Raw genomic sequence first — 26,204 nt, 5'->3', positions numbered from 1 at the left:
CTGTAGGCTGACAAACATAAGACACAGGAGATTAAAGAGAAGGGCAAAGACAAGAAAGGGATGAGTATGGGGACAAAGAGCAGCAGTGGAGGCGACATTGGCTTTTAAAGGACTCTCATATTTCTCTTTGGCTTCTAAAGCACAAGGTTATACATGGGCCGACTGCACAGCTATTTTCCTAATTTAGGGGAAGTCACTGATGTGAAAGTGCCTGGCATGCATGGGGGCAGTGCAGCTGCTTCATTAGAGGCCACTGCAAAACTCTCTGAGAAAGCAAATTTTACCATCTCTCCATTTCCAGATGCTAATCTGCTTAACTCAGCCTATGGAAAATGGAGTTATCCCAGATATCAAATATTAATGCAAAAGGCATCTGAAGGGAAAGTTGATCCATCATGAAGGGAATATACAGGGATGAGTTGGACTGAATAACAGGAAAGTTGAGATTGTGAGTGCTACTTGTGCCTGGAATTCTATTTCAACACAGAAGAGAGCTTCGCGGAAACTGCCTGGTGTCATCTCAGCAGGAACAGCTTCTTTGCATAATGATGAACTTGTGATTTATAGTAAACCTCCCCCCACAAGGAAGTCCTTTTCCTTGAAGCCACATGGACAAAGAGTGTAAATAAGAATGAGGTGCACAGGAGCCCATGGTTACTGTCCTTGTTATGTCAGAATCCATGTATGACGCATAAACAGGTCAACGGTAAGCTACAGCTAAAATGACAGCGTTCCTTCCAATGGAAGAAAAATCCCTTCAAAAAGTGAGGTTTCATATTATACCCTCAGCTGTCAGGAAAGGTCAGTATATTAAAAATTACATGAAGACTATGCCTGCATCATTTTTAAAACTTAAAGATTCCAGCATACTGTGCTGATTATTGCTGCTTAAATGAAAATCCTTGCTTTAATTAAAAAAAAAAACCTCCTCAAAAATTAATGAAAAAAAGAAATAATTTGATTTCTTTTATGAGAAAAAAAAGTTTCATGAAATTTTCTTTTTTGCCTTCGATCTGAAAGAAGCCCAAAGCTATATGTTTTGGTGAATTGCAGCAATTATTCCTGGCCTGTTTTCTGGTACCAAATTCAAAATCAAATATTTCCCATCATTTTAATATCATTCATGTTTTTACTCATCAAACAAAATAGTTATTGTGTAGGTTATATAAACCAAATACTCTATGTAATATGTGTTGAAAATTGAAAACATAACGAGAGGGTTGCTACCTTACAGGGGTTTAGACTTTCTGGGAATAGGCAAGCAAACCAGTCATGGTACCATCGTCACACATGCATAAACATATCTACGTCTGTATCTATCTATGGAGAGAGAGTGAGAGAGAAGGGAGTCATGAGAGAATGTAGGATGGCCATCCCGGGAGAGCGCATGGAGTAAAGGGGTCCTTGGTAGTCCCTGGAGTACATCAACAATTAAGCTTACAATTAAGCTTGCATAAGTGAGGACCCACCATGGAGTCTGAGAAGGAGTTTCAGATCTATGACTTTTATCTTTCACTCTAAGTGGCCTAAATAATGAAAAAATGAATGCATAAACAAATGAACAAAAAATTATGTTTATGTCTCTGACTCATTAAGCCTTGCCAAAGAATAATTATGTTGCATTGCCCAGTAAGTTGGGCCTGCAAGTTTAATCCCATTGTTCTGAGAAAGAGCTTGGGAAAAGGGAGGAGGAAGGAAAGGATAAAAGTTGAGCTTAAGTTCTTTTTAAAAAACAAGATAATTGCATTTACACATACTCCCTATATGGATTAGTGTTTATAGCATAATATCCAAGTTTTATTTAATGAATCTGAATTATCAAGAAGAACTTACATTATTATCAGTATATTCTTCTTAAGAAGGCAGGGAAGTATAGTGCACATTTGAAAAATGTTTTTGGTGCAATTTTTGAAATCTAGGAATAAAAGACTACTCCTTCTGAGATACCTGAGAAATTCTACTGTCCAAATAATGCTATTTCAAGAGTTCCAGATAACTAATACAAATTTTTGATGATATCAGTAATTGCCACCAACTAGTAAAGTCACAATTTTGCCACATATTATCTCTAATCCTTAAAAGCTCACAATAGCTCAGTTTCCTAAAAGAAAGTGAGGCTCTAAGACATTAGGTCACTGGTCCAAGGTCCTAGATTAGGAAGAGATTTGTGCTCTTTCTACAATAATGCTTAAGGGGACCCAGGTGAATCAACACCTCAAGCAGTGCTCATCAGTAAAGAGAAAGCCACTTTCACAGCAAAACAAATAGAGTTCAAGATATAATACATATAGTCCAACTGTGAAAGAACAAGTTAACAACATAAATTTGAAAAGGAAACTAGATCATGGAAACTGGCAAAAGTAAGATAAGGAATAATGGGTTACAAATGTTATGTAAAACGAACTTAAAGTCAGATTTGTGATTTTTAGAATGAACCACATCAAATAAAAACTAAAATAGATATTAGTCCCTGTTATGTGAAAGAGAGTAAGTGATCAGCTCTACAGAACCTCCCCAAAGTCAGAACAGGCACAGATGGATTTAAATTATTGGCCTCTTTTTTGAGGGGGATGGATATTGAAAATAGAGGTTCTGAGCTTCCCAAAAGGTTTTTACCTGAAAGGACAGGGGAAAGGGAGAAGGAGTAGAAGACTGAAGAGTAGACAGAAGAAACAGTGGTCCTTTGGGGAACTATGTGTAACTCCTAAGAGCTATCAAGCTCAGCACTAGGACAGCAGGGTTGGTAGGGCCTCTGTTTGGTGTCAGAAGTGGGATTGTGAGAAATCACGGCAGTGGCTGCCAAGGAGGATGTGAGCACTGGAGATCCTAACAGTGACAAAAGGACAACTAGGAAGGAACACTAGGTCAGGGTGCCTTCAATGCCCCAAATTCAGGACCCTCTGCACTGCAGTTTCCTTGGATATTCAAACCCTAGACAAAATAATGCCTAACCTGAAGACTTCTCTTAAAGATAAGATGACATCAAACATGAGAGTACCTAGCCCAGTGCCATGCACACAACTTGTGTTCAAAACATACTAGTGGAATGTGAATTATATCTAGATGTGAACAAAACTTTGAGGGATGAAACATACGTTTTAGAGGTAGAATGATACTGTTATAACAGTAGCTACATTTAGCAGCCAGAATTTATAACCAATCATGTGGATTCTAAACCTGTTACAGATAGTCTCTGACTTACAATGGTTCAACTCACGATTTTTTAACTTTAATGCTGTGAAAGTGATAAGTGTTCAGTAGAACATCGATAAGTGATATGAGACATTCAACATTTTATTATAAAATGGGCTTTGTATTTGATGATTTTTCCCAGCTGTTGGCTAATGTAAATGTTCAGACCATGTTTAAGGCAGGCCAGGCTAAGCTATGATGTTCAGTAGGTTAGGTGTATTAAATGCATTTTCAACGTATTTTCAATATATGATGAATTTATAGGGACATAAACCCATTCTAAGTTGAGGAGCCTCCATATTTAAATGAACTTCTGAACATGATAAATGAAAAGATGTAAATGTTACTTTTTATTTTTAAAGTATTAATATACTTTCAGATAAATGAATCTATGATGAAAAATAAATGCTACAATATTATAATTGATGTCTCATCTCTTTCATCTACATTATTTCAACAGTTTCATCTTTTAGTAAATGCCAATATTTTTATAAGTTCTTGTTAATGTTTTAATGATATTGTGATATAAATGCTACCTTTATATTTACCTAGAATAACAGTCAGGCCTAGTACTGCACTCATCTTTGCAATTCTCACCAATTCTCATCAGTTTAGAACCAATGAAATGCTCGACCTTCATGTTATTCATAATGATAATAACAATACCATGATCATAGACTTGCACAGAGCTTTAGAGTTTACAAAGCACTTTCACATATCACACTATCTCATTTTTTAATGTAAGAGAAGCTGAATGAGTTGGAGACCATACCCAGGTGACAGTAAATGGAAGAGGAAAATGCTGTATTCCTACAGATTCTATGCGGCCCTTGAGTAGACTTCACTTGCCTCTCAACCAGCAGTATAATAAAGAAAATGTTTCAAGGTGATTACTCAGGTACTGGCCCATAACACATTGGGGCAATGTAAGATTTTAAATGTAAGAATTTAATGAGGCTACAGAATATACTCTATGGAGTTAGAAGCACATAATGGATAAATTTAGTCACAGAGAAATACGAGTTTATAATGTAGACTCACCCAATATTGTAACTGGTAATATTCAAAACCCTGAATGCCAATCTTGAGTTCCAAAACAGATTTTCACCAGTTCCAACTATGCCCCAAGCTCTGCCCTTCTCTCTGTGCTCAAGAGCTAAACTCTACAGCTATCATGATGAAAAAGAACTTCCACTTCTCGTGTGTGTATGTGTATATATTTTTTTTAAATGACCAGCCCTTCATAAAAGTGACAGCCCTTCCTGGGAGCTCCCTTTCAGGGCCACTTCATTCCCTGCACACATATTGTATTTGTACCAGGGAGGAATTTCAGACAAGTCTTTCTCTGGCCTTGGCTCACCTCCTGGCCACCCACCCATCAGAGCCTGTAGAATTCTGTCCTTTGCTAGAAAGAGCTTGCGGAAAGTTGTGGGGGAAGCATCCCCAGAGCTCAGGTGCTGCGCTTGAAGAAGAGAGGCAGAAAGGATGGGGGAAGGAGGTGATTAAAGTCTTGTCTTCAGAGACTTATCTCCTGCTTACTTTTCCTAGTCTCTTCTGAGAAATGGCCCTCCCGTGCCTCCAGGCTCCAGAAGCAGTGAACACACCTGCTTCCTTTAGCCAGGTCATTTCTCTATGTGGATACCCTTATCTCCTTTTATTTGGTTAACTTCAACTCATCCTCCAGATTTCAGCTGAGGTGTCACCTTGCTAAGGAAGACTCTCTATCCTCTATTTACTGGCCTGGAGCTTCTTCTGTGTCCCACAACACCAAAGCCTATTCTAATCAGAATTTCTGTCGTATAGAGTTGAATTGGTCGACTGGCTGTTAAACTTCTTGTAGGCAGGGACTGAGTCTTTTCACCATTGCAGACCAAGCTTCTAGCACAGGACTGCAGGCATAGTCATCCTACAGCAAATATTTGTTGGATAATGAGCAGAAAACCAACTTAGTTTTTATTTTGTGGCTGAAACCTAATTTAATTTCCTGGTGATATCAATTATATTTAGAAAACAAATAGTAGAACTACATTTTTTTCCCCAGTATGAGACCATTGTAAATATTTTCTTAGGGAAATATTTACCTACCTATGAGCCTGGTCAGTGACCTTCATTTTTCCTCCTCTATCCCCAGATATAACAGAATATAGAACTTGAAAATTTTTTACTAAAAGTTAACGAAGTTTAAACGATTGAAGCAATGAATTTGGTTAAGTGTCTAACAATGAAACACTATAGGTGAGTTGAGTTTTTAAGCATCATCGTGTCATTTACAAGAGTACAAATGTAAAATAAGGCATGGCTGGACTGTTTCTGATTTATTCTTGTAATATTTACTTATTTTTAAGTTTCTGCTCTAGCTGGGATACTTTTGAGATATTAACAATGGACGTATACCTTTGATAATCCAAAGCTTCTTGTTTCCTGTAGCTCTGCTACTCATGAAATCAATGAATTTACCTCTTCCCAACCTATGTCAATACTTTCATGGAACTTTCTTAGAGGCTCAACACTAATGTTCTGGAGGGTGGTAGGGAGTTAGCACTTCCCTGGGCCTATCTCATGGGAAAACGCAAGTTTCTCAGGAAAACCCATATTCTACAGGGCCCCCACATTACTAGGGCTGCAGTGAGCACAATGTACTGGCAGCTGAGGGTGGGGCTGGGCAGAGCTCACAGACCTTGTAAAGGGTGATGGTGTGTGGAGAACACAGCTAGGGCAAATGGCAGGGTCACTGGTGGCCAGTGAGTGGCAGATCCAGCACCTCACCCAAACCAGGGAGATATAATACACAGTACACCCGGTGACTGGGCCAAGGGGATACTCCCCCACCAAAAGTGCCCCTCCCAGGTCCACTTCTACCTACTAGTTTAGAAATCCTATCTCTTATGCACAGAGGCCCTGGAAAAAAGACAAAGAGCCTGAATACCTAAAAGGAAAGAGAATAAATACTCCCAAAAGACTAGTTCTTTGAATAAATTAAACATTTGTTCACACAGAAATCCAAGCCCGAAAGGGCTACATTACCCTAATTGGCACTTTTTTTGTTTGTTTTGAGAGAGGGTCTCACTCTGCCACCCAGGCTAGAGTGCAGCGGCGCAGTCATACCACACTGCAGCCTTGAACTCCTGGCTCAAGCCATCTCTCCACCACAGCCTCTCAAAGTGCTGGGATTACAGGAATAAGCCACTGCCTCCAGCAAGCGGCACCCTTAAGGTAAGTCCCCCCTACACTCACCACATCAACAGGAATAAGAGCTCAGAGCAATAGGTGGTCTGCTAAAAGGTAACTCAACATTTTCTTTGCACATCTGAGTAATGGTGTATAAATTTCAACCCACTGTATTTTGTGTTTGTTTGTTTGAGACAGAGTCTCGCTCTGTTGCCCAGGCTGGAGTGCAGAGACATGACCACGGCTGACTGCAACCTCCGCCTCCCCGGTTTCAAGCGATTCTTGTACTTCAGCCAAGTAGCTGGGACTATAGGCATGTGCCACCATACCAGGCTAATGTTCGGATTTTTAGCAAAGATGGGTTTTCGCCATGTTGGTCAGGCTGTCGCGAACTCCTGACCTCAGGTGATCTGCCCACCTTGGCTTCTCAAAGTGCTGGGATTACAGGCGTGAGCCACTGCACCCAGCTCCATTGTATTACTGATCAAGCTTTGGAAAAATGTGGCTAAGCGATCATAAAAATATATGTATATATATATATAATTATATTATTTTTTCAAAGATGAGCTTTTCTAGAATGAACTGAAACATTTCCAGGAAAAAAGTAAACAGAAATAAAGAAACTTGACACTCACATAACATCATCCATCTATAATCCTTTTCTCTCAATCTGTACCAATAGAAACCAATCTTTCTTCAAGGCTGAACCCAAGTATTTCTTCTTCTAAGAAGCCTTCCCCATTTCCCCTCCTCCAAAATGCCCAAAATTAAATCTGCAGCTCTAACTTCATGTCTGGGTGTTTCACTAACCTCCCATGTTATCTTTGGCTTTGAATCCTTGGCTCTGCCTCCCAAGTGTCTCATTAAAGGTTGACTGGATAAATGAATGAACATTAATAAGTTACCTCTTAGTAAAATAATGAAAGGCTTCATATTTTTTAGACCTCTTGATGATAATGTCACTTACCCCAAGAATAAAGTCTCTCTTTAAGTCAAATGTTTAAGAATCTTTGAATATTTAATACACAAGGCAATAATACATTATTTTTAAAAACACAGATATTTTCCAAACCATTGGGGGGAAATGGCAACCTAATCCAGTGAGCTCTTGTAAGACTTTTGCATCCTGGCAACCATAGATCGATATGCATGAATTTCTAATGCATTTTGAAAAGCAACTGAGACAGTGGCAATCCTGTTAATAACAACTCAAGGTTATATTGGGTTAGGTTAGCTAACCCAATATTAGCTGTCTTGGTTAGCTGCTATCTATCTGATTTCTTTTCACATTTATTGGTAGACTGCCTTGCAGTGATATATCAATAATGCAGTGATGTAAAATTCAGGGAAAGACCTGACTAATTCTGTCAGGTAATCCAACCTGGAAAAAGGTTTTAAGATTCCCTGTTTCTAGAACATCCACAAACAGCAATTCTGGAATGTACGTACCCGGGGGGTTTCTGACTGGGTCCTGCGAGCCACCATCAATAACAGCTGTTGTTGAAGGGCACTGACTGCAGGGTCCCCAGAAGATGGATCTTGACTCTCAGAAGTTGTGGTACTGGAGGAGCTGACCTGCATTTCTCTGAGGATGGGCAAAACAAAAGCTTTGGTTACCTGGTAATATCAGAAGTCATCTATTTATTATATACAAACACAAGGATGATAGGAATGCCCAAAGCAGGTAGTGGATGAGTCTTTACAACCTTACATAAACAGTTAAGAGTTTAAAATTATGTATACAAGGCTACCTTCAGGTAGAAAGTCAATTACCCTGCATACATTGAAATTACTCAGGCTGTCCAGGGTTGCAGTGTGTCTCAGGGCAGGTAGGTAGATGCCTGGTGTTCTACAGATGACAACCTTAATTTTTTACATATTTAATGGGTGGGGAGGCCTTAGCAACAAGCTCTAACCTCACATTTTGTAAAAACAAATAGTGAGCTTGATAATTCTCCAGACACCAATGAGGAAGAAACAGAGATGAACCCTTCTGCTACCTGGCTGCACCTCCTCTCCACCACACCTCAAAGCAAGGAAAGTACATATTAGATATAAGAAATGCCTTGGGTAATTGATAAAGGGGATATAACTGGATTAGTTGTGATCTGTATCTAAAATAGTTTTATCTTTAAACATCCACAGATGAACAAGACTTAAATTAATAATAAGCAATTTCAATCCTGGCATTTTTTTCCTTTGGCTCAGAAAGCAAAACCTAGGACATACTTCTCTATCTGATTTTCTAGCAGGGTACCTACAACTTTAGGACACAATGTTGGCTGCCTACTCAACAGGCATTTCTCACACAATGTCTGCTACCATAACTCCATTTTATTAAATCATCCAAGACTGTGTGCTTTAGAAGAGACACAAGGTCCTTCCCTAGCCCCAGGGAAAAATCCTGGTCTCTAAGCCATTTGCACTGGCCAGAGTTTGGCTTTGGAATGAGAAAGAAACACAATTCTAGGAGGTCATTGGGGAGCAAAGAGGAGTTGGCTGGGAATAAGAGAGCTCTTGGACAAAATTTTCTATAGTTCTTAAATAGTAACAAAAGTAAAAGACAATCTTTCGCCAGGCCTTTAGATGATTCATGAATAATAAATAATGCCATTGTGAAGGACAAACTTGAGGACTGGAGAGCTGAGTGATGGAAGGGAACTAGTTTTTTGACGACAGCATTAAACCTCTGAATTCACCAACCTTAAACAGATCTTTGGTATCTTTGGGTTTCTTGCGTTCTGAGATAATACATCTCATTGTGCAGCCCACTTTGCTACACGAGGTTACTTGCAGCCCAAACCACACCATCTAATACAGGTTCCTCAAGAACGCAGACGCTACAGTAATGTAATTCCCTTCTGATTTATAATCTACACCTTTCACAATAAAGCTTCTGACAGTCTTTGATCTTTTTCCTAACTCCTTCCTACTGTATTCATAAACATACCAGTAGTTATTCTGTGGGAATAATGTTTACAATACTGTCATACAGTTGAGTGCAGTGACTCATGCCTGTAATCCCAACACTTTTTGAGAGGCTGAGGCGGGAGGATTGCTTGAGCCCAGGAGTTCAAGACCAGTCCCAGCAACATAGTGAGACCCAATCTTTACAAAAATAGAAAAAATTTAGCTGGGCATTATGGCGTAGTCCCAGTTACTTGGGAGGCTGAGGTGGGAGGACCACTTGAGCTTGGGAGGTTTAGTCTGCAGTGAGCCATGATCATGCCACTGCACTCCAGCCTGGGTGAACAGAGTAAGATCCTGCCTCAAAAAAAAAAAAAAAGCAATTTTCACATATCCACGTAAATAAACATAAACTTCAATACATTCAATAAAATCTTCCTTATAAAGAACCATTTAGGAAACATGGCAACCTCAGGGTTTGGGAAATGAATCAGGTGGAGCAAGCAAATGGAGTTTGAAAATTTAAAAATCCTGTTCTTCCATTATTTAATGCTTGCTCCTTAAATAGTGCTTTTTCTTCTTGTCTATATTAGTGGCATAATCTCTGTCACTAACAGAGAAAAAGATTAGTTAGATATATATAAACAAATGATCCTTTAAACTTTTCTGCTTTGTACAGAAGCCACTGAGTAATGTAACACTGTCATTTCACATCGAAATACAATAGAACTGAAATTGCATTGTTAACACAAATTCAGAGATATCTTAAACCGAGCACATGCCAAAACTTCACTAAAACCAAAAGATTAAGCTAACTACATTGTAGGTAAGGTAGGTAATGATTGTAAATGGGCAGGAGTGGGAAAAGAAATGTATGCTTCTGTGCAAAAATGTAGAAGGTGTACAGCACCCTCTATCGCCAACTGAAATAAACGAAGAATTGACTCTGACATAAGGTGTAACAAATGGCTGTTTTACAGCAGTCTTCCTCCTACTAAGGTTTCCTGCTAGGAATCAATCAATATACATGAGCATAATTTGTCCATATTTCTTAGAATAGTTCTGATTTTAAAATAATAATAAACATCATTTTCCTATGTAAGCCATTCAAATATCCTTTTAAAAAATCTGTGGGTTGATTTTCTATTTAAAAATCTTTTGAGCGAGTGTTAGAATTAAACAGAACTAGGTTAAATCATTTCTCTACTACTTACTATCTGTGAGTATAAGCATATTATTTTCCTACCTCAAATCCTCCCTATAGAATCAGGAAGATATTTTCCTCGTAGGGATCATTGCGGAAACTAAAGCAGACTATGCACATAAAGCAGTGAACATTGCCTTTCATATATTAGGCACTTCATAGCCATCCCTGACCCTTTTCACTTCCTTCTGTTGATACAGGACTTGACTTTGCTTACTCTTATATTAAATAGCAACACGGCTCCTATGCTTTTACACAAATGACATATTAATTCCAAGTGTCTCTGTTAGCAGGCATGTGGGAAGAGTATCTTGCTCTCAACTCACATCTAATCCTCCTATTTTATATAGACAGTCTCAAATAGCATATTACATTCCCTCTTAACCTCTTAAACAAGGGTTGAGTATTCTAGACAAGGCATGAGCATATTAAGTAAGATTCTCTTCTGAGCTTAATGAATGGTATATGTCCACATCAGAAGCCTGTATTGTCATCTGTATTCTCATGTGTATATGTGCTCCCTGTTTGGCTAGGAGGAAATGGTTACATCCTTGCAGTAAGCATTGCTCAAATGGAAACATTTCCCTTATGTGATGTAATTCTCTGATGTCCTGATAGTGTAGTTATAATCCATGTGCACCAGCTTGCCCATCCAATTACCAAAGAGACAACAACGTTCACAAAAATCCCTGTCATGGACAGGTGGACAGGAGTCCAATTTTGAATAATTCCAAAGTCTGTGCTCTTTGCTTGTATTTCTTCTTCAATCATGTACTGCTTATTCTCTCTCATTTTTTTTTTTTTAAGTTACGGACTGTGAGCAGTCTAATCATCTAAAAAGACTATGTCTTTGTAACTTAAGCCAAAGCTTTCCCATATCAATACATATAAAGTGAAAGTGTTAAGTTTCAAGAGACATTTTCTCTTCCTCTAAAACAATAATAGCAATGGAAATATCCCAAGCCTGTAGTAACTATTCAGTGAACTACAATATATGATACTGAGCACATCTGGTCTCAATTATCCTGTTCTCTGGTGAATCTTTCATAAACTAGTTTGGTTCAGGGGTATAGCAGAGATAAGTTTATTTAAACTAAATTGAGCCACAAGCAATAGCAGAAATAGTGATTAATGGTGGAAACTTCTAAAAGTGCTGTCACAAGAAGGTAATAAAGATGGGCCTGGGGCTAGAATCTAGTCTGGGCCAGAAAAGCCCACTTGTACATGGAAAGAGTTGGGCCTGAAATTGACCATGACAATATTCCACCATACTGGACTCTCCAGGTTTTCACCATCTGAGCTTCTACAAGTAATAAACAGTCAAAATACAAGTGCTTTTTCTACACTGTCTCATTGACGTAGGAAAAACATTTCCTGAGATTCTGCATCTTCCCAGAGTTTAAAGACGATAGCCTTCCACACTCAGGGAGAGGGCCTCCCTTTTTCTGTCTATCCTTCCTTGTTTTTCAGGCTTCCTCTGGGGACGTGGGAACAATGCACACAGAGGGACACAGAAAGGAAAGTCGCAGCAACATGCTCGATATGTAAGATGCCTAACTAAAGCAGCACTGTTCTGAAAACCGTAACCTGTTATTTTGAATTTTAACAGGGATTCTTGTTTTAAAGTCGGCCAACAACTCTTCTTTCATGTGACAGCAAAATTTGTATGAGAAAAAGGCCGCAACACTGCAGAAGTGAGGCAAGGCTGGGAGTATGGGACCTGACTGCCATCATGTGGTGGCATTGGCTGTGACCACCGGAACAGAAGCACACTAAGCAGCAGGGCCAATTCTCAGGCTTTCAGAGAAGATGCCCCAGAGAACAAGTCTTTCTAGAATCAACCACACAAACCTTCCGTCCTTATGACTATGCCTGGGTAGAAGAATAATCTCTTTCTAATATCTAAGAAAGCAAGATAAGAATGACAATGAGAGGAACAAAGAGTAAAGAGTGAAAAGCCAACGAGAGGAAGTGGAAATTTGAGACAGCAGGTACCATTCCAAGGCAGACCTGGATGATCATCTGCTTCTTGCCAGAGTTTTCCACCTCTGTGTGATCAAGGCACCAAGAGCCTACAAAAGTTTTTCAAATTTGAAGCAGCGAATACATATCTCTCTACTATCCAAATTAAGTGAGTGAGGCAACTATATGCATGATCTCAAATATTTGTAATAAAAGATGAAATTTCCAAACTATAACCGAATGGCACAGGGAACTGGGTATATCCAATATTGAAAGAAGTCACAATGTTTTACTCTTCATTTTGAATACCTAGTTGACTTGTTTATGAGCCCCACGATCCTGTTCAGCTATTCCAAACCAGAGTGTCACTATTATTTCTTCTGACTAAAGTTAAAAACAGAGATGATTATTTCCTGCCACTTTCTGCCTGCTTATCTTCTTCGGGAACCAGGTAGATAATTAAACACTGTGGCTTTAGAGGACTTTACTGAAAATTAATACCAATAAGTAAGAGGTTTTGTTGAGATAAGGGTCAGAGAAGCTGACAATGCCAACAAAAGAGTAAGAATTTTGAGGAGGTAGTAAAGATTATGTCCAGGGCTTCAATCCACCTTTGGAGGATGGTACGCAGTGGGCTTAGAGATTCAGGGCAGCTTTCAAACACAAGCCCAATTTATAAACTGAAAATGCCTGCTTCAATCTTCACTACAATAATTCAAAAACAAAAGCCATGAATAAATGAATTCAGATAAATATCTTTATTACCATCCTACTCTATGTTTTAAATAAAAACAAGTTGAGGTTCCATCCTTGATATAAAAATCCCCAATAAAGAGTCCTATAAACTAATTTGCTCCAGAATGACTTTTCCATTCAGTAGACTGCCATACCTACTTTATGAATTATAGAGCTTCAAAATGAATATAAATATCATGTCTTTCCAATCAGATTTCACTGGGGAGCAGATGATATGCATTTTGAATGCATTTCCATTAGATCGCTTTTGACACTGGAGAAGCCAGATTAATACTGAAACATGGTTATAGATTATTCATAGAAGAAAGCACTGCTATATTAATTGGAATAATTTATACACAAAGAAATATAAATCTTTGCTGAACAAAAAAGAGAAACTATCAAGATTTAATTGCCAGATCTATTGAATAGTAATAAAAATTCACTTTGCATCAAACCCTCTGGACTCGAAAACACATTTCAACTTTCTAAGCAGCTTCGCCTCCAACTTCCTAGGCAGATAGCCTACTTCAGATTAGCAACTCCAACTTTTTAGGCAAATTAGTCCATTTTGGCTCTGAACTACTGAATCAGTCTTGTGTTCTGAGTAATAAAACACTGAAGTGGATTTATCCTCTGGCAGTTTTTCCTACTAGCAATTCCAAAGGCTGCAATTCAAGCTGTAGTTTCCTCATTCCAGTTTCTGGGGAAAGCAGAACTATGTTAGGTAATGTTACCAAAGGTATCTGCTCTATGGACAGCTACTGTACAATTGGGAAGTGCGGCTTATGTTTCTCCAGCAGTCCACAAGAACTGGTTCCCACAGTCACAGTGGGGCCAAGGAGAGAAATCTGTTTCCTCTCCTGGTTTCCTTCAGGAATCCCCAAAGAGACATGGAAGTTACATTGCTAACAATTCCCTGTTCATATCTGGGAGTCAGGGATATAAAACTGTCACATGGTAACAAGGCTGAACAATGGCTAAGAGGAATGGCTTTCTTGCCAATACTAAGAATCAGCCACTTAATATCCCAGTTGGAGACAATCCCAACCACTGAAGTCATCCTACAGTGAAAAGGCTGCTTTTCCAACGTATCTTCCATGGCTGAATGGCTCACAGCCCCAAGAAGGCAACCTTCCAAGTTCAAAATCAAAGTTTATGTTTACTATAATAGAAGAACTTAAAACTTAATTGCATTAAAAGCCAGGAACATAATATTAAAAGACCTAGTCTAAAATGATCATACATGCTAAGATGTTGGAACACAACAGGTTAATAAGGGGAAGGCCTTCAAATGACATAAACCGACTCATGAAAGCACTAGAGGAAAGGCTCCCACCTGGCCGAAAGTATCTTTTGTTACATAAAATCAGATATTTTGTGATTTAAACTCAAGAAACAAAAGTCAGCATCTTTTGGTATATCAAGTCACAGTGCACTCTACCTGAAGTCCTACTGCTTCTAACCAAAGAGAGTAACCACAGCTAACATTGACGGAGGGCCCTCCATGGCAGGCACTGTCTTAAGCACTGCATGTGTACTGTCACATTTAATTTTTAAAGCAATGCAGTGAATTAATTACAGAGGTATCATGTGCATTTTTTGGTTAGAAAATGAATACTTGAGATGGTTAAGCAAGTTGCATAATTGTCAAACAAAAAGTAGATATCGTGCTGGAATTTGAACCCAGATAAGTCCGAGACAAAATTTGTGTTCACATAGCTACATACTAAACCTCTGATTTCCTCTGCTGTTAGCTTTCATACAGGCAGAGAAAATTGTTTCCTTATGAACTAATAAAACACAGGGCTGGACTGGGCGTGGTGGCTCGTGCCTGTAATCCCAGAACTTTGAGAGGTCGAGGTGGGCAAATCACTTTGAGGCCAGGAGTTTGAGACCAGCCTTAGCAACATGACAAAACCCCATCTCTACTAAAAATACAAAAAATTAGCCAGGTGTGGTAGTGTATGCCTTTAATCCCAGCTACTTGGGAGGCTGAGGCAAGAGAATCGCCTAAACCCAGGAGGTGGAGGTTGCAGTGGGCCAAGATTGTGCCACTGCACTCCAGCCTGGGCCACAGAGCAAGACCCTGTCTCAAAACAATTGAATTAAATTAAAATAATAAAAACTCAGGGCTGGAAATTTTAATTTGAGTCTCCACCTCTGATTTCTATGTAGATTGGTTTAAAAAGTCATTTTACAGGTTTTACTTTGCTTTACTTTCCCGCTTATAAAAGGAGAAGATCACGTTCTGTGTTCAAATATGTTGATCTTGCAAACTGCTAGTGCTTCTGGCTCTCCCACCAACCCAAATCTCCCACCAAAGATGAAGGATTTACTTGTTGAGGTCGTTTTGATAATCCCACATTCATCGGGGTTGTTTTGCTCTGCAGATAGATTCCCAACACTCCTGCTGCATAGAGAACAAACCAAGCTCCTCAACCAGGTTTCATGGCCCCCGGGGGCCTACTCCTCCCCTCCTGTTTAGCTTCTCCTGCCGCCTCTCATCCAAGAACTCCAACCGGGCCATCTTTGTCATCTCCAATGATTCATTTGATTTAATCCCACATTTATTGAGCACCTACCTATAAAGGAAGTGAAGGCTGGTTTTAGATGTATGCTATCTAGAAAAAGAGATGGGAACCTCTACAAATAAATGAGATACCAGGGAGAACATGATCAGCATCCTTCTGGCAGCAACTTGAAAAGATGAACTTATTTTCACAGGGAGGAAGAAGGAAAAGTCGGAGAATAGTGGCAGATTGTAACTTGAGCTTTCAAAGACGAGAGTTTCACAAGGAAGCAATAAGTGGAGAACTTCCTGGAGGAGCCTGCAGTGGGAATCTCCTAGGGGCATCTGGATCCCGCATAGGTGTGTAAGAAGGAGAGAGCAGAGCAGAGGCTGACCACAGGTAGCTTACAGGCCACAGCCAACCATGCACAACCTGTGGTCTGTGATGTTGTTAAAAAAAATTAAAATCAACAATATGAAACAAAAAATGTTTTAGATACAAATATGTATTTCTAGCTCCTGTGGACAAAAACTGGAAAATCCTGTCACCTGGGGCTTATGAGCCACCATAAGTAGACTAACATAGCGGCAGCCCTTCAGTTGGGATAAATGCCCTCCAATTGACTGTAGTCATCCCCACTCCTCTCTTATCACTCCACACTGGGCCCCCTTCACCTAATTATCACACCTGCATGGGCCCATTGTGGGAGGACAGGAGCAGGGAAGGAGACGCACCTGTCCACTGGCCACTTACTATCTACATTAAGTTGAGCACTTTGGCCATCAGTTTTGGTTTCCTCATCTGTAAGATACAGCTAGCATCACCAGTCTGTTTCGTTGTACAGATTAAATTAGATACTTTAACATTTAGCTTAATGTGTAAGTGTTTCATAAATGGTGGCTGTTACTACCAGAACTATTGCAGGAAAATGCCTCATTCAGGGCCACGAACTGTCATAATATTGCAAATTGGGAACACAGTGCTAAAGTATAAGCAAGCCACTTGCCCCTTCCATGGGCCAAAATCCTGACCTGCTGGCATCTCACTGGCTCTGCTCTGGTTCCATTCTTTACCTCTACTATTAGAGACAGAGATACAAAAATGACACCCCCCATGTGCAGACATACTCACATGAATGTGCACACACACACACTAGTATGTTAATTCCAAAATTTAAATATCTACATTGAGCCATATACCTGGTTCTTAGTCTGTTTTCTGAGAATTTTTCTTTCAGATAGCCAATTCAAAGATTCCCAAATCATCATTACATTCTGGACTTCTGCAAAAGACAAAGCTTCTCACAAATCCAAAGAAATTAGCCCTCCAGTGAATGGGCAGCATAGCTTTCTGTGTGTCAGAGGCTGGGAAATTTGAGACAATTGGAATATCCACCCTAAGCCTGTCAGACAGCAGTTTAAATCCAGAAGATCAAACGACATAGGATTGAGTCGTTTTTCCTGAACATGAATTAAACAGATGGTAGCACCTTAACTGCTTTTCCAGAACTGCCTAGGGGCCAGCTTCAATGCTGTAATTTTGCTAAGTGACATGACTAGAGTTTTGTGCTCATGCACCTGACAGGAAGCACCGTATATCTACTCTGCCCAAACGGGTCACAGAATGCCACAACACCACGTAACGAAGTCCCCTCTATTATCTATCTTAAGGACTAACTATACATATGATAGCAAAGTATGTGTATTATTTTACTTTATCTTTGAAGTGCAAGAACGAGAAGCTACACATGGCAACGTATCCTAATGTGTCCTTGTTTTTTAGAACTCTTCTTGTTGGTTTGTGTCTTTGCTATTTTTGTTTTGTTTTTTGTAGAGAAGGAATCCTGCCATGCTGCCCAGGCTAGTCTCAAACTCCTGGGCTCGAGTGATCTTCCCACCTCAGCCTTTAAAGGTGCTGCGATTACAGGTGTGAGCTACCATGCCTAGCCCCTTTTCTAGAACTCTTAAGACCAACACTCTGTCAAATAATGCTGGAGAAAGAGCAGGTAGTCAGAGACCCAGAACTTGGCATCTGAGACTGGTGGACTAAGACCTTGCCCACTGGAGTATTCACACATGAGAAAAGCTAGGGGTGACTAGTGACATTCGATAAATGTTTTCTTCAAAGGGAAAGTTGCTTGCACAAAACTTGAATATTTTTTTCTTACAGAAGCTCACTCATTAATTCAGTTGTCATTTCACCAAAAACAGAGTCCTCAGGGGTCACCTGTTATTTTTGCTGCCCGGCTTTTATCCACGGAACTCCAAATATCCCTTGGAGAACCAGGTCCGTTCAGTCGTGGGGGAACCTAGAATCCAGTTCTGTGTGTATACGTAAGCCCAAGCCAAGTGCTTGCCTGGTCTCAGTGATTGGGCTCACGAACTATACCTACATCCAGGCAGCTCTGGAAATGAAAGGCAGGTTAAATATAAAAGAGCTGTAATCTGGAAAGGAAATACAGAGGAAATGAAAGAAAGCAGAGGTTTCTTAGGAGGAAGTTTAATAAAGAGAGAAATTTAAGGGGAGAGAGCAAGTTAACAGGTCATGCTAGAAGAGGAAGAGCCTAAGGAAATGAAAACACGAGAGGTCCTTTCTCTCATTCTTACTGGGATACTGCATATTTCCAGTTTTTTAAGACTCTGGTATATGGCCTTATTCTAACTATCATTACTGACAAACGCAGTTCAAGTGTTTAACTTAGGGGGAAAATGACATTCATTTATCCTGAGGGTGGGGGGATTGAAAACAAATATCTTATAACTTCACTTTGGGATGAAACAAGAATTTGTTGTAAATTCAGCTTAGAAAAACTTCAACTTTTAGCCGGGAACTGCAAAATAACATGACAGATTTCAAAGCTGTGTTCTCATGCAATTACGTATTTTGTCTGAGAAAGCTGCCATCTCAGATGACTAAACTCATCAAACCATCAAAACATCTAGAATGTCCTGGAGGTTAGAGTGAATACGTGGACAGCAAACCTCCCTCTCCTCTTGTGTGTCCATTTGCATGGAGACTTTCCATGCTTTTTGGCTGGAGAAGAAGTAGTTTGTGCCTGTTTTGATTGGTGCATGGCACCTGCGGGAAAAGGAGGAAGAATGGAAGGCAAGTAGGGGATGAACAATATGCCTGTTTCCCCGCAGGAGTGACGTTGGGCACATGCAGACTGCTTTAGTGCAAAGCTTGGGAGGAACTGCATGACAGGAGACAGCCGTCACCTATGGTTCCCATCAGACTTACCTGCATGGCACACATTAGCATTCCTAAGCAGGTAAGAAACAGTAGTGCCATTAATGCATTCTGAAGTAAAATAGAAAATGCCCTCAGAAGCTGGCACATGACAGCATTCCACCTGGAGGCCAGAATGCAAGGACAAAGACAGCCTTTATTCTAAGCACACGGGAGCCTCCCTCTGAATTTCCCATACACCCCCGGGAAGACTTTAAACTTGGAAAGATACATGGGGGCCACAGGATCTGAAATTAAGGTTTAGATGTGAAGCACGAGACATTCCAGTTATACCACGAAAGTCTCCCATAAATCCTCAAATATACATATAATTCTAAAGAAGCATACATGAAAAATTTACTTCTATACTTAGAGCAACCTACTAAGACTTTGCCATATGGATTATCCGCAAAGAATCTTGAAACCCAGGATGAAGGATGAATTCCGTCTGCCACTGACAAGATGTACAGATTGTCCAATGCACTATTAATCATCATATGTCCCAGATATGCAAACTAATTTAATATCAACTTCATCAACTCATTTAATATCAGCATAATTAAGAAAGTTATTCAAAGCATTCTGAAGTAAAATAGAAAAGACCTTTATCTAGCTATAAAACAGTTTGCCTTCATTACTGTAAATGAGAATAAATGAGAACTGACCACATTTCTAGTCCACTCCTTGGGACAAATTTAATAATGTGTTTGAGAGCTGCATCACCATTTTTATTGAAGGGAATATTATTATTATACAGGGTTCCTGCCTATTTCTACTCCCTACACGTTATATTCATTTTTGGAAGCAGCAACAATAAAAATGGTTTCATTTATTTTTCCTTATTTCACAAAGTCAGATTTTCTTTTTCTTTCACACAAAACCACATGCCTTAACAACTACAAAGGGATTAACACATTTCTTCTACACCAGAACCCTCACTTTATCTTCATTGCTATGTCTCCCAACAATGCCACAGCTCTTAAGCCTGGAAACAAAGCTTTACTCACCGAGCCTGAGAGAGACAGTCATAATTTGATGGTAGAGGTTGTAAAGGGCCTTCTTTCTGATTTCCAGATTTTAAATAACAGGATCTAATTTCCCCTGTAAAATCAGAAAATTTCAGCAAAGAAGATGACGTAATTATTTGCACAGAATTGTCTCAGCTTATACAATCTTTAAGTTAAAAGGAAACTTATTTTGGTCTGTTGTAATAATTGCTGAGAAACTGGATCCATTCTTTATATTTCTCCACAGAGTGTTTATCATGAGAAGTCAAAGAATGTCTAAAAGAAACTTTACCGAGAAAATTTTCTTCGACCTATTTCCCTGCTAATATACTTAGACAAGTTTTCACTTGGTTACTTATGACTTAATTACTTTTGATAGACTTATTGTATCATCTCTTAATTCACTTTGTATATATTCTCTTCATGTGTCAGCATGATCTGTGCTAGGATATAACTCAGGTTTTCTGTATAGGTATACCTCCAGATCATGAGCTAAAAGCAGCTTATTAAGTGCACAGTTTTGATTGGTGGACCACATGAGGCCATCTCTGCCTCCAAATGTGCAGATGAGCAAGTGCCACAGCACACTGACTGATGTGTCAGCCTGTTAATGAGGAAAAGCAAGAGATGGAATTAATTTGCAGAGTTCAATTAGCTCCCCTAAAGCAGTTCAGGAGACTGAGGTGTGAAAATCCGTTCTTTTTCTAATGTAAACGGTTTCTGCGCAGAAGAGCTCCTACTAGTACCTTCTTCAGTTGACACAGGAAGCGTAATTAACCTTGTCTGTTGTGAGCAGCTGGAAGGTGGCCCTCTACTCAAAGGTGTTTTTCACCAAGAGAAACCGTATTGACAACCGCAGCCCCAGCGGAGGCTTTCATGTAAGTGTGAATGTTGTTCTTTATGATGTAAATGTCCCTTATATTTCTGCAGATGCAAAAGCATTTAAAACTACAAACTACTGAACTGCAGATAAAGAAACTATATAATTTATTCTCCAAACCAGGATCCTTTCGAGAGTAAAATAACAAGCACTACTGGATCTATATGATACATAAGCCAAGACCCATCCCAGAAAAACTAGGACCTTATCCTTTGAACTTTGAGCTTGCCGTTTTTAATTCTCTATGTATATTATTTTAAATTTTTTCTATAACAAGGCACTGAAAAAATATGTCAAGGTCAGGTGTGCAACATAGATCCAACTAGTATTTACTGAGTGCCAGGCATTGCCCTCCTGAAGTTGATAACTCTAAGGGGGAAATGCCATTCATCAAATTATTATACAAGCTGTAATATTATCAAAGAAGGAAAGAGATGGGGTGTTAAAAGAACAACAAAAACTGATGAACTTGGTTAAGTTTGGGGAGTCCAGGAAAGGTGTCCCTGAAAAACTTACCTTAGGACTAAAATCTGAAGGATAAATAGCACACACTGGGGCACAGCATGTGCAAAGGCCCTGAGATAGAAGGGAGCACACTCTGTTCAAAGAACATTATGTGTCAACTATGGGGCTAAATCTTCCAGTTCTCAAGTCTAGATGTCATGCTGAGTCCTGAAAAAGCTGACAGTTTTCCCCCGCTTGTCCATTAGTAAAGAGCTCCAAAGACTCACCATGTTCATCAATGAAGACATGCATAGCATCCACAGATATCTCTTCTTGTGCGGACGTTTCAGGCCCACTGATGACTTGCAAGACAGAACTATCTTGTTGGGAAGTTACCCTGTAGATTATCTGTCTTTGTCTATTGCCCTGGAAACTTAACATATATAAGAGTTTCAAAAAAATGATTAGAAGTTCCTCCTTATCCTTAATAAAGCATTAAAAGCAGCAGCCAGTAACTAAGTCGTTCTCATGCTTTATGATCAAGTGAAACTAAGTCAGTAACTTATCCTTACAAGGCCGTGGTCTTGGCAGGCTGAGTGCATATGGGGCTGGTACTAGCATGGTCTTGACTTTGCAAGTCTGGTTTTCCTTGCTTAGAATTGTGTCCACTGGGCTTTTCTTTCTCCAGGACTTCCTCCTTTTTTTCCGGGGAACAGTTATCTGAAAAACATTGCTTTATGTATTAATATAATGTAAAATAAATCAATGGTGAAAGCTCTGGGAAGTTACCAAAACTGAAACAAGAATAGAAAGAAAATCTGAGCACCTCCTCTGAAAGTAAAAGGCTTTTAAATAATTTTTCACTTTCCTAATTATGGAAGTACCTACATATATTCGAAAAACAGAAGTATGTATAAGTTTGAGATGTGTTTTTTAGGCATCTACAAACACCTACTATTTTACATATAGGCTGAGGAATTTCCTTGAAATAGCTCGGTGACCACCATGTGCTCAGCTGGAAATCACCCATTTAGATTACATAGTTCTAAAAGGCTCATATCTCATAAATGAATAACCTCAGATTCAAAAAAAAATTACAAAAACAAATCTGGCTATTTCAGAGCAAGGTCCCTTTTACCATTTATAAATCTTATCAGTTTTTCTTCTCACTCACTCTCCAAAACTGAATTTTCAAGCCAAAGCTAGAATTGGCCCTTCAAAAGCAAATACTTGTTAAATATAGCTGGGGGCAGGGTTGTTTTTGTTTGTTTGTTTGAGACAGGGTCTGGCTCTGTTGCCAAGGCTGGAGGCTGGAGTGCAATGATGGAATCATAGCACACTGCAGCTTCAACCTCTTGGGCTCAAGTGATTCTCCTACCTCTGCCTCCCAAGTAGATGGGATGACAGGGACAAGCCACTGTATCCTGCTAATTTAAAAAATTTTATGTAAATATAGGAGCATGCTATGTTGTTCAGGCTGGTCTTCAACTCCTGGCCTCAAGTGATCCTCCCACCTCAGCCTCAGCCTCCTGATGCACCGGGATTACAGGTGTGAACCACCACACCTGGCCAAGTACAGTTGATTTTGAAAAATATGCTTAGCACTGTGGAGGACACAGTGAGCTACAACACCTACTCCTTGCCCTGAGAACACTTTAAGGTAAATGAGAATTCCAAGATCAATAGGTATAGATTTGGGGTGGGCTTTTTTTGTTTTTGTTTGTTGGTTTGTTTTGCATTTTTGAATCCTCTTTAAGCAATGAGCCAACTAAGGGTCTCAGTTTATACCATTATGCAAAATGGACTGCATATGTCCCTGAGGGTCAGCCCTTCCTTATCTGTGGACATATTCCAACAGTCACTTTAAAGATCAAAAGGACCACTGTACTCCCATGACTTACTCTGAGTGAATGATTAGCTCTAAAGCTCAACAGCCTGTGCGTGAGAGAACAGAATTCAGCCTGAATCTACAAGTTCTTTCAAGACACACCATTAGAAAAGTCTGTCAAGCTCTGCCTAAGCCCTCAGAAAGCAAAACTATGTTAGTGTCTGTGGGATATAAAGCATATCATTGCATATAGAACAAAGTTATTCATCCTTAAACCTCAAGTAATTAGAGGAGCAATGCTGGCTTCTCTGAGTCCTGAAGATAAACATTTTCAGCACATCTGTGAGATTACCATAAGAATTTCTTTGGTATGAAAATGTTTGCATTTCATTTGACAGCCTGTCAAGATAGAAGTTTCCACAGTTTTCAAGAAACACATTTATAAGAAAGTGTTATCATAACAAATAGCTTTAGCCAGTAATCATGCCTCATAAAAAATTACAGAAAGGCATATTGACACAGCTCTCCTGCTTCACACTAAGTGTCTCTGAATTCATTTGTTCACATCTCTTTATCATATTTTAGACTCCTTTTCTCTTAAATGGGTACATTACGTAAGTCAACATATGGACTATATTTTTCCTTCTTTCCTTAAAAAACACCTTTATAGAAATGTTTCTGTTTATAAAAATAGTACGCATTCATTGTATATAATTTAAAACTATACAAAAGAAAAAGCTTTGAATCACTCTTAATTCTGATATTACCACTGGAGCCAATTTGATACACATCACACCAGTCTCTTTTTCCTAGATATATGCACTATTTTTTTTTAAAAAAGGAAGTCATAATACAGGTGTGGTTTTATACCTATCATATTTATCTCAAACTATTGTAAATATTTAATGTTATTGGATATTCATCTACATCATCCAAAAATAGTAGTTTTATAATATTACACTGATATGGTATAATTTAAATAGACCCTGACTATAAATTTACACTGTTTCAGTTTTCCATGTTATAGATAATTTTTCAATAAGTGTTTCTATATGCATTCATGATTATTTTCTTAGAAATTCTTAGAAGTTAGGAGACTGAATATACAAATGGACAATGGCCAGAAAATATTCCTAAACAAAGAACTCTGACCAATAATCTGCAACAACCAGGTGAGAAAACCAACCCATTATCCAGAGTAACCAGGCCAGGAAGCCAAAGTACTATGCACAAGTCAGGCTTGTAGGAAGTCAGACCATTACTTCTGGCAGACCACCCAGGAAGCCAAACAATAACCCCTGTAATAATGAGCCCTCAAGGGCCAGGACTTAATTAATAACTGACAGCTTCCCTAATGTGTGTTCCTGCTTCCAACTTAGGACCACTCAAAGAAAGCCAAATACAGTTCCCTAACCAAGCACACAGAATGCTTCACTCCTCCTAGGTTAGCCACCTCCAACTTCCTAATACCCATAACTTCCAGTCAGGGCACATCAGAAGCCTTCCCTTTTTTCCACTACAAAGCTTTGTCATTCTAGTTGCCTTTAAGTCGCTGCTGAACCCAAGTGATGATGGCTCACTCCCTTCCTATAAGCAAGGTCTGAATAAATAGACTTGCCTTGTCCTCATTTGGGTGATCCTCATTTATTTCCACAAAGTAAAAACAAAAAAGCAAACAAACATGGTTTAAAGGCTTTACAAGAGTGTGTGGTTTCTCCATAGCCTTGAATTCTAGGATACTCCTGAGACCTGAGGATAATCCTAAAGCCCTTTGTGAAGAGAACCTGGGCTCAACATTAGAGTGCGTTGGAGAGAACTGGAAAATCAGGTATCTTTTTGTAGTCATGTTGAAGGTTAAGGACTGTCCTCCTAATGAGCAGGAAAAAGATTAGGGAACATTTCCCAAGCTGCTAGTCTCATTAAACTCCATCATGTTGTTTCATAAACACAGTCAAACCCTGGGTTTTCTGATTACAGTAACAAATACTTTAGTGAAAGAAGAATGAGAGGATATTACCAATCTCGAAGATACATGGCCCTGCTGAAAAACTATCTACTTTGCCATGTTTGACACTGACGGCCTTCTAAGAGCGAAAAGATTCATTGTTGTCTGTCTCTTTCTCCCCTTCAGTTAAAATCCTCTGTCCTTTCCTAAAACAAGCATGTAATTCATTCCAGCTTCTTCCTTCCTGCTGTACCTTCACGTTCTTGATAACCAAGCCTATTTCTTTCCACAGAATACCTCATCTCTCCCAGCACACAACCTCGATTTCCAATGTAACCCTTCTGATTGAACGTGGCTGGCTGGAAAAATTAAGGAGAGCAAAAACTCAAGTTGGCAAACCAAATAAACTTTACATGTGGCCTGAGAAGATAGATGTTATCTACGGGATAGATGATAAACACCCAAATATTTTATTTAAAAATGTTGGTCTCAAGCTACTCCTGCTTTATATACTGCCCTGTCTGCTAAAAAGTTTAACTGAATCAGAGAAAATTACTCAGAGACACCATTACGGAGTCAGAGGAACACCTGACTGTCTAGAGAGCAGAGCAAAAAATCCCAGCACTTAGAAACGTTACCACGACAGCACAGAAAATGAGCTACCATATGCAAACAGAACTTTCAGTAAGCAAGTTCTGAGAAGAAAACAAAGATAAAAGACTGAAATTGATCAAATAGCAAACACGTATTTTCTTAATTGAACCCTCACAATAAATCTGTAACATACTATGATTCCTACTATATAGAAGAAACTCTAACACAGATGGAGTTGGTCCATTGTCCAAGCTCACCAAGCTGGTATTACTGAACCAAAATCTGGCCTTGGGCTATGTGGTTCCAAAGTCAGTGTTTTAACCACTGGACACATTGCTTCTGGGTAGGCTTTCATGTCCTTTGGATTATCACTATCTAATACAGTGGCCAATAGTCACGTGGCTACTTAAATGAATTAAAACGTAATAACATCAAAAATGCCACTTCTCATCTGCACAACTCCGTTTTCAATTATTTAACAGCTGCATGTGGTCATTGGCTACCATATTGGACTGCCAATATGGATTATTTCTATCACTACAGAAAACTGTATTGGACAGTGCTAGTCTAGAGGTATGAATCTTTATATTGGATAGA

General features: G+C 39.2%; 1 protein-coding gene across 8 annotated transcripts in view; it reads right to left on the bottom strand.

Annotated features, from left to right (window-relative positions):
* Positions 1 to 26,204, bottom strand: part of PCNX2 (pecanex 2) — a 309,710-nt gene that overhangs the window by 251,067 nt on the left and 32,439 nt on the right. For all 8 annotated transcript variants that reach the window (XM_035280793.3, XM_035280794.3, XM_035280799.3 and 5 more), the window contains exons 6-9: positions 21,813 to 21,960; positions 21,528 to 21,673; positions 19,917 to 20,010; positions 7,810 to 7,945 (exon numbers count right to left, since the gene is read on the bottom strand). In XM_035280793.3, the coding sequence (XP_035136684.3) occupies positions 7,810 to 7,945; positions 19,917 to 20,010; positions 21,528 to 21,673; positions 21,813 to 21,960 (524 nt within the window). The remainder of the gene's footprint in view (positions 1 to 7,809; positions 7,946 to 19,916; positions 20,011 to 21,527; positions 21,674 to 21,812; positions 21,961 to 26,204) is intronic.

This window comes from Callithrix jacchus, chromosome 19, assembly GCF_049354715.1.
Source record: "Callithrix jacchus isolate 240 chromosome 19, calJac240_pri, whole genome shotgun sequence".
In the NCBI taxonomy this organism is placed as follows: Eukaryota; Metazoa; Chordata; class Mammalia; order Primates; family Cebidae; genus Callithrix; species Callithrix jacchus.
The sequence above is the reverse complement of the archived record's forward strand: the minus strand, read 5'-3'. Positions and strand labels throughout refer to the sequence as shown.